The sequence below is a fragment of the Squalius cephalus genome (genome assembly GCF_949319135.1).
Source record: "Squalius cephalus genome assembly, chromosome: 16".
In the NCBI taxonomy this organism is placed as follows: domain Eukaryota; kingdom Metazoa; phylum Chordata; class Actinopteri; order Cypriniformes; family Leuciscidae; genus Squalius; species Squalius cephalus.
The window spans coordinates 20,696,582-20,709,009 of record NC_137137.1 but is presented as its reverse complement, the minus strand read 5'-3'; the positions used below and the strand labels follow the sequence as shown (position 1 = coordinate 20,709,009).

At 36.1% G+C, this 12,428-nt stretch overlaps 1 protein-coding gene across 2 annotated transcripts in view; it reads right to left on the bottom strand.

The window, feature by feature from the left end:
* Positions 1-407: 407 nt before the first annotated feature.
* gfra2a (GDNF family receptor alpha 2a) overlaps positions 408-12,428 on the bottom strand; it is a 94,959-nt gene continuing 82,938 nt past the window's right edge. The window contains exons 8-9 of one of the 2 annotated variants that reach the window (XM_079897041.1): positions 4,567-4,611; positions 408-3,365 (exon numbers count right to left, since the gene is read on the bottom strand). In XM_079897041.1, coding sequence (XP_079753167.1) covers positions 3,243-3,365; positions 4,567-4,611 — 168 coding nt within the window. In that variant the 3' untranslated portion in view covers positions 408-3,242. The remainder of the gene's footprint in view (positions 3,366-4,566; positions 4,612-12,428) is intronic. The other variant, XM_079897042.1, reaches the window with a different exon arrangement.

The window sequence follows — 12,428 nt, the reverse complement described above, 5'->3', positions numbered from 1 at the left end:
ACGAGTCACAGCATTTGATAAAAGAGCTCAAAGACTTGTAGAAGCAAGCTGAAATGGTATGGTTGCTTCAGCAAATGAGTTTTTATCACACATTTGCTTTTGTTAACATTATTGGTTAGGTTTAGTGTACAGGTGGTACGTTATTTTCAAACACAAACCTTTTAGCGTCACTCACCGAACATTTCATTTCCGAACTGCCGCGATACGTACAACAACTAACATAAAACGTTGTCTGATTGACGTTCATCTGTTTTGGATAAATCTGAACCTGCTTTTAGAGCCACTCATTGGACAGGAAGCAATGGATCTTGCAGAAATGTCATCACAGGTGAGTTTTTCCAGTGAGCCTGGGTTGGTAAATCTAACTAACACAGATATTTTTGCCAATCACCTTAAGGATCACATTTGCAACAAGCCTTTTATTGTTGTCCTCAACACAAAACAAATGTGGAAAGTAGTACAAATTGAAGTGGCTTTATTGATCAGGAAACAAGCACAGCATTAGCATATCTGGAGCTCACAGCAGTCTACAAAGGGAGGTGACCCTTACATCAAAGCAGTGATGAGATGACGTAGAACTCTGCTAATTCCAGAGGTGATCAAATCACAATGGTTTATCAAAGTCATGTGACACAGCAAAAGCTCCATTGAATGTCTCTGTGAAGTGCTACTCTTTTTCATAGTTCATTTCTTTGCATCTGAAACTTACATTCGTCAAATGGTCTCATCTTGATACCAAATCCCCTAAAAATCTTATACACAAACGTACTGTACATGTAGGCTACACACACACTCAACAATCACACACTTCTGTATCAACCAGTCACAACATTATCCAAACCCCAGTAGGCCTTTTTTGATATACAATACAGTATCAACACTGTTTTTGGGAGTATGTGGCGGTTGCTTTTCATCTCAGGTACATTGAGATTCAAATTCACTTTGTTTTTTTGTTAAAAGGTTGAATGACTAAACGTGAACTGACACCTTTCAGAGAATTCACATTGTGTTTCTTAGATTTCATTTATCGCTACTTTTTTTCCCACCGAATATGACAGCACAGTTTTGAAAATAATTTCAAAGCAAGGATTGCGATGTCAGTGTCTGGTGACAGGATCATTTTTCTTTTCATTTGAATTTGTTCTTGTTCTCACTCAACAATGACTTTTGACATAATACCTCCCTTAAAATATATATACTTTTTTTTCCCTCAAAAAAGCAGCATACTTCAAAAAATATACTGTTTATATATCTATATATTCCAGATGTTTCAACAAAAGTAAAGGTCTTTGCACACAAAGTACAACATTTTCGTATGCGTTTTTTTTTTCGTATTCGTTATTCGGTGGCTCTAAATTGTCAAAACACCTCTTAAAATGCTTGCTATTTGACATTCTGCGTCATTTCTGTTTATTTTCGGAAAACGCAGAAAATCGAACCCGATCTGAATTTTTAATGACAGACGAAAGGTTCGGAGGCAGTGTGAAAACGTGATTGACACAACGTGAGGTCGTATTTTTTTACGTGCGCAATTTTCGAACGAGAATTTCGGACTCCGTGTGCAAGGACCGTCTTTGAACATTCACGCGAAATGAGAAAATCTGGTAAAATAGAGCTGATCATTACATCACTGCGTCCTTTTAGAAACAATGTAATCTTAGAATGCACATAAATCTTTTAATACTAAAAAGTATTTAATCTATTAATGTTTAAATTAAATGAAAAAGTTTGCCTGTTGATGTTTATCTGTTTTGACAGATGGATCCCCACTGATACGACATTTCTTTAATGTGTTTCCATTGCATTATTGTCATATTTACACAAAGAATGTTCATATTTATCATTTGCTTTGCAATTGTACGTATATAACAAGCCTATAGGACACAATATATAAATCTTTTTAGTTTTGACCTTTACATTTATATATATTTATATCGATGTCTGTTTGTTAATAACTTCAGTGTTTGGAATGTCGATAAAAGAGTCATACGTTTCTAGTGCATTTACTGAACCTGTGAATTGAGGTGAGTACATTTTTAGAAACATTCCGAACATCAAAACTCGGCATCGACCTTCTCCACACAGCGGCTAGAAAATAATGAGGAGGAAAAACAAAGAGTAAGGCCACATCAGAAATTGCACACAATGATCCACATGACGATGAATGTCCCAAAACAGTTCCCTTTTTTTTTTGTCAGGGTTTTTCTTGTGTAGAACCAGAGACAAAATATGCCATGACTATTAATGGTTAGTGGTATGAGCACCTCCAGGTTTTTCTCAGTCATGCAGTTCTTGTCACTCCCACTGCTCGTCTAGAACTTTCTCTAGGGTCTCTTCATCTTTCATTTAAAGACAACACATAATAATTAACAGCTGTACTTTTGGAAAGAAAAACATTCATATTCACAGACAAAATTATACATGTGTGGGCAGCCCATTGACATTGCGAACCCACACGGAAGCAGTTTGCAAAGATCTACTTCTCCTGTTGATCCACTGGTACGCTTTCATCAACTTCATCTCAAAATTCCTTTTCTTTTTCAAATTTGTCAAACTAAGTAGAGAATGTGACTAAGAGAGCTGTCGCCCGTGACATCCACCTTGCGCCGTGTCGACAGGGAACAGATTTAAACTTCAAACACTTCACATTTAAAAGAACCACTGGAAAGTAATTACTCCTGTTTGACTGGTGGACAAAGGAAGGAAAAAAGACGGAACTGAAAAGGAATAATCACAATGAGAAAGCTAAAGCAGCTGTCAAAGAAGAGCGTGGCAAATCCAATAAATGGGCAGTGGGCCGGGATGGAGAATGCCTCTCAGAGATGGTGTAATACAATGCTAATTCAGGCCTGATGGGTGCTTCGAGACGCCCTTTTTATGGGCGGTGTGGGCGGCAGGAAGTAGAACAGTAGACTGGAAAGCTTTGTGCCTGGGTCTATAGTTGCAGGTCCACCAATCAGGCGCATTACAGGTCTTCGACTTTGGAATCAAGCGGCTAAGTACGCAATATCTGTTTCTTGGCCGTTTGCTCGTTCGCTATGCAACTTTCTCAATCGGCCATGGCAAAGATGCAGCAGACTTTTCGATATGTGTCTCTGTGTTCTTTCTGTTTGGTGTTCATTTGAAAGAAAGAAAGAAAGCTGCAGTAGAGGAGAGAGGCGTGAGTTTGGTCTGAAGATGATCATGAGGGGGTTTCCATCAGCCTTGGCCTCACTGTGCTGGCTTATGAAGCTCAGGTAGTTCTACATAGTGAGGTTTCCAAGAGCAAACAACAGACCGAGCATCAAAACATCAGTTAGGGCTTTTGTGCCTGGACTTGAATTTGTGGGGACTTCTACTCTTGTGTTCGGTGGGCTGCCAGGAACCTGTGAACAAACAAACAAAATAATAGGTCACACTTTAGATTAGGATCCAATTCTCACCTAATTGTGCCTCAATATACTCCTAATTACTGCTTATTAATAGTTCGTAAGGTAGTTGTTAAGTTTAGGTATTGGGTTGGATTAAAGATGTAGAATATGGTCATGCAGAATAAGGCATTACTATGAGCTTTATAAGTACCAATAAACTGCCAATATCGTAGTAATATGCATGCTAATAAGCAACTAGTTAATAGTGAAAATTGGACAGTAAACTAAAGTGTTACCAAATAACCAAATAAGTCCAGGTCACATTTTACTAAAACAAACAAACAAACAAAAAGAAAAGATATATATGTATTTATAGTATTGTATAGCATTGTATATTGTATTGAAGGTTATTAGGACCATTACTATTATTATTATTATTATTATTATTATTATTATTATTATTATTATTGTTGTTGTTCATTTATTGACATTATTTTCATGATGCTACAGTTGCATATTTTTGACAAATACAACCAAAATGCTTCGGAATTATATTTCACATTATTTTCAGTGGTGATTGCCATTTCATTCTCAATACATTAAAATATAACAGTCATTTATTTATTTTACTTAGTGACTGACATTATTTTCATGATACGACAGTTGCATTTTGTTGACAAATACTTTTATTAATACCACCATTCATATATAATATATAATTAACATATAATTATAATTATTTTCAATGGTCATTTGATTGTCATTCCATTTGATTGTTATTTCATTCTTATTACTCCATTTGATTGTTATTTCATTTTCATTCTTCATTTAGAATTACCATAATATCAATTATTAGTATTATTATTAGTCATGAAAATGGATTCATTTGTAAAGATGAAAATATAAAGTATGCAAAATAAAATGTCTTATATATTTCTCAGTTTTGGTGTATAATATGACCCGGACAAGTTCTTGACAGCTTTTGTGAGATTTACCCAAACCCTCTAAAGCTTTTGCAGCACATGCAAGTGACTGTACAAGGGAAATGTCTAATTATAACACATTTACAATAAAGCCACAATGCATGCTCTTGTGCAATGATGCTCTGGACACATGGTAGTCATCAAGCCTTTTCCCCCTCATGCACAAGCAAGAGATCCTTATAGATAATGCTTGAACTCACTGACTTGGATAGTTTCATCTCTGCACTTCTTACCTCACTTTCGCAGATGTAGTCTTTTGCTTGATAGCAATCAAATTCCTGCAAGGAAATAAGGTTATCCTTAAAATATGTAATTAAGTATAATATGATGGTGTCTTATTTGAAAGGACCTACTGTATCTGTCTGTAATGCATATCTATCTTCTCTATCATCTGACAATCAATCAAATGTGAAGAACCAGACTCTCTGATATGTCTTTCTTTTATAGATTTTTTGGGGGGGTCAACACCCCAATCATATCGCAGTCCAGTTTAATAACTGAACCAGTTTGTCAGAAGAGTTCAAAGTGTTTCTAGGAGAAGTTTTAAGAACAAATTCCAAAATATAATTCCAGAATGTTGAGTTAGACTATAAAATGTGCATAATAACACATGCAAATACATTGTAATCTTCTAAATGTGTCTCTGTGTGTGTTCTGCTCTGATGGGGCTCTTCCTCAGATCTGTAAAGGGTAATAAAGGGATTGATGAGGCTCTTGCAGAAGCATGATTTATCTGAACTACAGGGGTATCAATCAAAATATGTCATTATGCCACTCAGTTCTAAAGCTTGCACTCAAAGAGATGTCATTCAGCGCAGTGCTGAAAAAAGGGAATATTGTTGTAACTAGCTACTTGGACATTTTGATTTGCTTAAAGGTGGTACCTGGCTTAAAAAGTTTGAGAACCACTGATTTATATGATTTCTTTCATTAATATTTTTAAAGGGTGAATTTTTATTTATTTATTTTTTTTTTATCAAAGAGGAGTTTTAAGAATGTATAGGATGACCATAAATGTAGTTCATATGATGAATATTGAGTAAATAGTGACAATTAAATTAGTTTTAAGTGAACTGATAGCCTTTAAAGGCACACTATGTAAGATTTTTGGATTAAAATATCCAAATACCACTAGAACAATGTTATATATTTTGTTGATTTGTGCACTTAGATTATCCAAAATGTTTCTAAGAAATAAGCAGTTTTAACCAGGACACGGACCATGTCCGTGCGTCGCCTATCAATGACATCATACCCACGTTACCCTCATTTTCCGGTTTTATTTTGTAGAAACCATGGAAACACCAAAGACGCTTTAATATATTATGTGTTTAATTAGACAGATGAGCAACTGTTTGGATACATACATCGACATAAAACGAATCATTGTTATATAGCTCTACGCAGTTCGTCTTTTTGTTTAAATCTCGTTTTCTTGATGTACCGCGAGTACCATATTTACCATGCCCAATATCGATCTAGCTTACTGCAGTGTGCAACAAGTGACTCATATAGCCGCAGAGCGAACGCACAGAGTAGCATTATAACAACTTACATCACACTCAAATGTAACTAATATGATAAAACAGCGGTGCATTAGTCCACATACGCATGTCCGGAAGAAGCGGAAGCGGCGTCTGCGGCATAATAAAAGCTCCACTGCCCTAGCCGTGTGTCGTGCTCGTCTCTCATTAGCAATCGCTCCAGTGGCTCGTTCCACTCCAACAACTTACGTAACTATAATACATTACCGGTCATCCATGAATCTGATTTTTGCCCAGGTCCCTTCGTATTCTCCACCGGCTGTAGAGGTGAAGACAACAACTCACATGATTCCTCAAATACAGGCGTCATCAAGCTACGCCTTTGTTCTGAATAAATGACCTCTAGTGGCGATTTTTTCCGAATTTAATTTAAATAAATAAAAATAGAAGAATCTTTTTTTTTTTTTTTTTAAGTTCTACAAGAAAATACTTCTTCAGTCTTTTTACTTCACAATTTCACTTTTAATTCAATGTATTAGGCCACTTGCCATTTTTTTGTAATCATTTGTGACATTTACTAGCAATTTCTTCAATTTTTTTTTCAGTGCTTTTCACTGAGACCTAGAAATTTGACATTTACATGTCCTGCATTTGTGCTAAAAGTTCTGTTAAATAAACTCGTATAATATAGACAGACATACATTGTCCCATTCTACTCATCTTGCTTTATTTTAAGCCAACGCTTTTGGCCATCTTCTTTTAATTGACTGAATTCTCATAAGGCCTCGTATACTTCTGAAGGTCTTTGCAAGGAGGTGCAAATCATTCCCTTCCTATTCACTCATATAACCATACATGTATTCCTGCATCTAAAGTTGTAAAATTCTGTTCCCCAAACAAGGTCATCAAAGCTTGTTTGTCAAGACGTCGCCGCGGCATTGTTTATGACAAAGAACGATGGAATTGAACTTGTGCACTCGCACAGACACAGACTCGCCCTAATCCAATAAATCTGTTTTCAATTATGTTAGAATAAAGACTGAGACCTTTCAGCCGGGCCTGGAGTACATCTGCGCGCCCAGGTTGGCATTTGCAATAAGCCCACTGAGGCTTAGAAGAGATGCAATCATCTCCCGACACCTTCAAGATAGGACAAAAGTATAGCTCGTGGACAATGACGATGCCCAGTCTCGGTGTTGAATTGTTTCTAGAGATATCAAGAACACCTCTCAGCGATTTGTAATTAAAATCGCATTCTTGCAGCAACATCCTGCATATGTTTGCCTCTCTCAAAGCTGTTGGTTTAATCAGGAGCTGTAGTCCCGAAAACCGAACAGCCACACGACACATGCAATGGCCAGGAGGCAGAGACTGTATCCCATTGGGATTTAGTGCCTCAATTTGTGTCCGCTGTGTGCTGCTGCCTTAGTCAGCCTTCTCTCCACACAATGCTATTTACCCGAGACTCAATCGATCTTAATCTTCCCTCCTCTGATTAAAAGGTAGAGCATGAAGCACTATTAGAATGAGTGATTTCAAGATGTTTTGAAAGTAAGTGCATTATATGAGCTGTTAAAGTGCGTGTGGAATTTCACCTCAAACCCCTGCGTCTTATTCATGAACAACCCGCAACCAGTATAAGAAAGTGTGATAATTGCTGTGTGGTTATTTTAATCAAGCCATTTTGATTCTTTGCAATAAAGACACACCTCTTTCTAGCCTTGCACCACAATGTGCCATATTCAATTAGCATTGAGCTATTGTGTTTGATACATATTCTGCTGATAATGGCAGTAATTCTACAAACGATGATCTCATGACGGAGTTATAACCACACATACAAGTATGTGCAGACACTTGGTATAGTTGAGTGCACTAAAGAGCCAAATCAGTTTCAATGAATCAATTTTAAACACTGATTCCTAACACTTTTGTTAACTACATTAGTTAACATGAACTAACAATGGAAAATACTTCTAAAGCATTTATTAATTATGTTAATTTCGACATCTACAAATACATAATTAAAATCAAAAGTTGTATCTGTTCATATTATTTAAAGGCAGGGTAGGTAGGATTTTTCTAAAAAAAAAAAACATTACAAATTTGTTTAAACTGTCTTTATATACCAATACATAATTAAAATGTAAGTACTCTGAAAAAGAGAGTATAAAAATCGAGTGTCTGTAGACCTCTCACGACTGTTGTAAACACAGCTAATTATTTCCATTCACTCCACCCCCTCCCTTCTGAGCTCCTTCCAAAGCCACGCCCCCAAAACACATGAACGCGCGACGCCAAACGCTCAGGCTCAGCTGGAAGACGCATTTATTATTTACCTGAGACGAGTGGAGAGGAAGGAGCGCAGTGCATGCAGTGACATCTTGTCAGAATCACATGTAATAAAATACCTAACTTTATCACTATAAATATAAACAAATAAGATTTCTTTTAGTACTCACTATCAAGCTAGCATATCGATACTGGTAAAGTTTAAAATATACTTTGTTTGATTCGGTAACGAGCTATATTTATAAGGCAAAGCTAAAAACAGGTTGCATTGAGACACGTTTTTCCATTACCATCAGTTACACTGTGATGAAGGTGAATTTCGTGTAAGATTCATAACATATACGGTGTTTTGCGAGTTTCCATGATGAAAACATTGTTGACTCTAATGAGGACTACACTCTGGAGACAAGTACCGCTTCGTCAGTTCGAGGACAGGTCCGGGGTCGAGGGCGAGCAGAGGAGGTCGTTCAAGAGTGCGGGCAACCAGGGTCCGAGGAAGTAGTTTTTGCCTTGTTTGCCTTCGCTGACTGAATGTGCAGGTGCTTTGAATTTTGAATGCTCTTTCTCTGCCATAATTTTACTCTTCGTAGGTTTCGCGCCTCTCTTGCACTCCTCAAATCAAACGGGTGCGCGCGCATATGGGCAGATCTAGCAACAGGGGTGGTAGCCATGGTTGCGAGAGTGAGTGACAGTCGCCCAAACCAATCAATTGTTTCGTCCCGAATGGAAATAATGAGCTGTGTTTATTGCAGATTAAAAGGTCTACAGTCACTCGATTTTTATACTCTCTTTTTCAGAGCACTTACATTTTAATTATGTATTGGTATATAAAGACAGTTTAAACAAATTTGAAAAAAAGTTTTTTATAAAAATCCTACCTACCCTACCTTTAATGGCTGTGAGTTGACATGAACTAACAATGAACAGTTGTATTTTTATTAACTAATGCTAACAAACATTAATAACGGAGTGTCTATTTGCACTAAGTGTAAATAGCCTCCTTTGTTGGCAAGGGCTATTCACACTAACTCTGCGCACCAATGTCTGGTTAGGGCCACACAAGATTGAAAACGGTGCAAGCAATTTAATGTCTGCAGTGGCATAAGCTGTAGGGAGTGTGGCGCTTGAAAGCAGCTTTTGACGCTTTCGACCCCAAGTTCGAATCCACCATTTGCCGAACTCACTCTTCTCCCTTTTCCCATCACATCGGATGGGAAATGCATTTATTTTCAATAAAAATTATGAAAATATTTGAAAAAAGGAAATAAAGTGCCTAACGACTTTAATAATAAAGGGTTTTATCAGTTAGGGGTAGGTGTAGGGAGGGCTTTATTATCCCAATAAGGTGGCATTGATTTAAATATTTTAATAAATATAGTCATTTACACTCTGTGTTATTACTGCATCCTGTTAATGTACAACAATGCTGAGGTGCAAATAGTATCTGCCACTATTATAAGCAAATAGCATCTAACAACTATTTGCACATTGCAAAGAACTGCTACTTTTATATAGTGTAAATATAATGTATCACTATTTTATTTTCACTTAGTGCAAATAACCGCTGCCTATTAATAAATACTGTAACAAATGTATTGATCATTGTTAGTTAATGTAAGTTAATGCATTATCTAACGTTAACTAAATTGACCTTGTTGTAAAGTGTTACAGATCCGGTAACACAGTAACACTTTACAATAAGGTTCATTAGTTAACATTAATTAATGTATAAACTAACATGAACTAACAATGAGCAATACATGTGTTACAGTATTAGTTAATCTTTGTTAATGTTAGTTAATAAAAATACAGCTGTTCATTGTTTGTTCATGTTATTTCCAGTGCATTAATTAATGTTAATAAATACAACCTTTAATTTTAATGACATATTAGTAAATGTTGAAATTAATATTAACTAAGATTAATAAATGCTGTAGAGGTATTGTTCATTCTTAGTTCATGTTAACTAAGGTAGTTAACTAATGAATCTTATTGTAAAGTGTTACCGGTAGCACTTTGTTACAAGTATACAGTAATAAAGTACTTACAAATCATTAACAAACTATTATAGTTTATATATTGTAGTCTCTACATTATTAATATATTAACAGGCTATATACAGTATAAATAGTGAGTTCATTCGTTGTCACTGTAATTATTATTGTTTAACTAATCAATTAAGTGCTTTAAACCAACTTTTATTGGACATTAATTGCATTCATATTAAGTGTTGCTTAAAATGTTTACAACTATATTAATCGTGCACACACACACACACACACACACACACACACACACACACACACACACACACACACACACACACACACACACACACACACGTGTTAATTACAGTTACAGTAAACTCAACTTACCAACAAATGTAGATAGTGCAATATATTTAAAACTTGTTGATTATTTAATTTCATATCACTCAAAATCGGCTTGACATGGAATTGACATGGAATTGTGCCGTGCCGATTGTGTTCAGCACAGAGGTGTTTTTGCTGTGTTTTGCACCATTGCCTGATTTGCATAATTCATTAAGCGAATAGGGTGCTAAAACAACCCGTGCTAATAAACAACACTATCGGTAGGTGCAATTCAATCTTAGTGAATTCACCCCATAGTGTTTATATCTTCCTGTTCATGCCCATAGCCGCAAATCAGTTAAAAGTGAGTTCCGACAAAGGAAATAATACTACAGTTACCAATATCTAATTATTTATCTGTGTTTGTGTATGGTATGTCTCTTTCTTTTGTTTTATGTGTCATTTCACCTGATGCATGAATAAAGTGATTGTGTTGAATTAGCGTTAGCTCATGCAGTGAACTTTTAGCGTCTCCTGTGTAAACATGCATAATTAGATGCAGGCTTAGGCAAAAGCCAGAACTGCCAGAACTGCAGCTGGCAAAGAGAGCGAGAGCGAGACAGAGCGAGAGACAGAGGAGGGGACGGAAATTGTGTGTTGACAGGCGAGGATGTTGGTGGGGGTGAGAGAAACAGAGGACAGTGACTAAAAGCCAATTAATTAGCGAGAGCGGTGATGTGTGTCAGCTGCCTGTTGACATCAGCCCAGATCTCTGTTCACAGCTCTGCTAATGTCTCATCTCTCCCCTTTGCTTTTCAACATCTCCCTCCATTTCTCTTCCACTCATTCACATCTCATCTCTTTGCATTAGAACTCTCACACTTGCCCTGATTGTTTACACAGAAACACATAGAAAGACACCGACGTGTAGTCTCGCACCGCTACATACATCCCTGCTCAAACAAACCAACACACAAATACTCGCAAAATCATTCATCCTGGTACACAGGATCTTTGTGAGAACAAACCACGTCTCACATAAAACCGTAGGTGTACGTAGGTGCACAGATCAGCAGGCCAATAATAATCATCGGTGTTGGATTTCCTTGTAAACAATTTTACAAATAATTACAAAGAACTAACAATTTTACAAATAATTACAAAGAACTAACAAGTAACACATTAAATTAAATTAAAAAAAAAGTAAGTATAAAGACTGTAAAACTTACTCCAAAAATCTTTTTATGGTGTATTGTGACACATTTTATAGCAAAGCAAAACATTCAGCTGGAATTAGCATTAGCTCATGAAGCAGGGCATGGATAGATTTCATCCTTCAATATTTGATCATGAAAAGTCAGGGATTTAAAAAGAAAATAATTAAATTACTGGATACCACCTGCAGCCTTGGTTTCATCAACATAAAATATGTTTCAGAATTTCATTTTGTGTAAGCATTATAAAAGCAAACACATTAACATAATAAGGGTGCACCAAGAGATTGGTCATCGTTTTAATTGGCCGATATTCTTCTATATTTAAATACATAAATAGTGAATGTGATGTTACGGCTTAGCAGGTGGATCTAATTGCAGCTGTTTACTTTATTAATAAACAAAACAACAAAGCAGATAATTCAACAAGAAAAAGTATATTTGATTACGGACTAAGAGACAGGGACACAGAAACTATCTAACATAAAAGTCTTTGGAAAAGGAAACTAAGATCAGGCCACATGTTACATGTCTATAAATTCCTGTTTTTATGAGTCATTACTGTAATTCACTGAGAGGACAAACATATAAGAGTAAACAGAATAAATGAACAATTAAAGATGCTATAAACTATATTTATATCATGATTGGTATCAGCTTCAAATTTTCTGATCGGGACTTCAAGTGGAGTCGAAAATAACATAATTATGAGTTCCGAGCACATGACCAAGTGAAGTTATATTGAATGAATTCAGATGTAGCTATATGGGTTTATTGTTCACAATAGAATCTA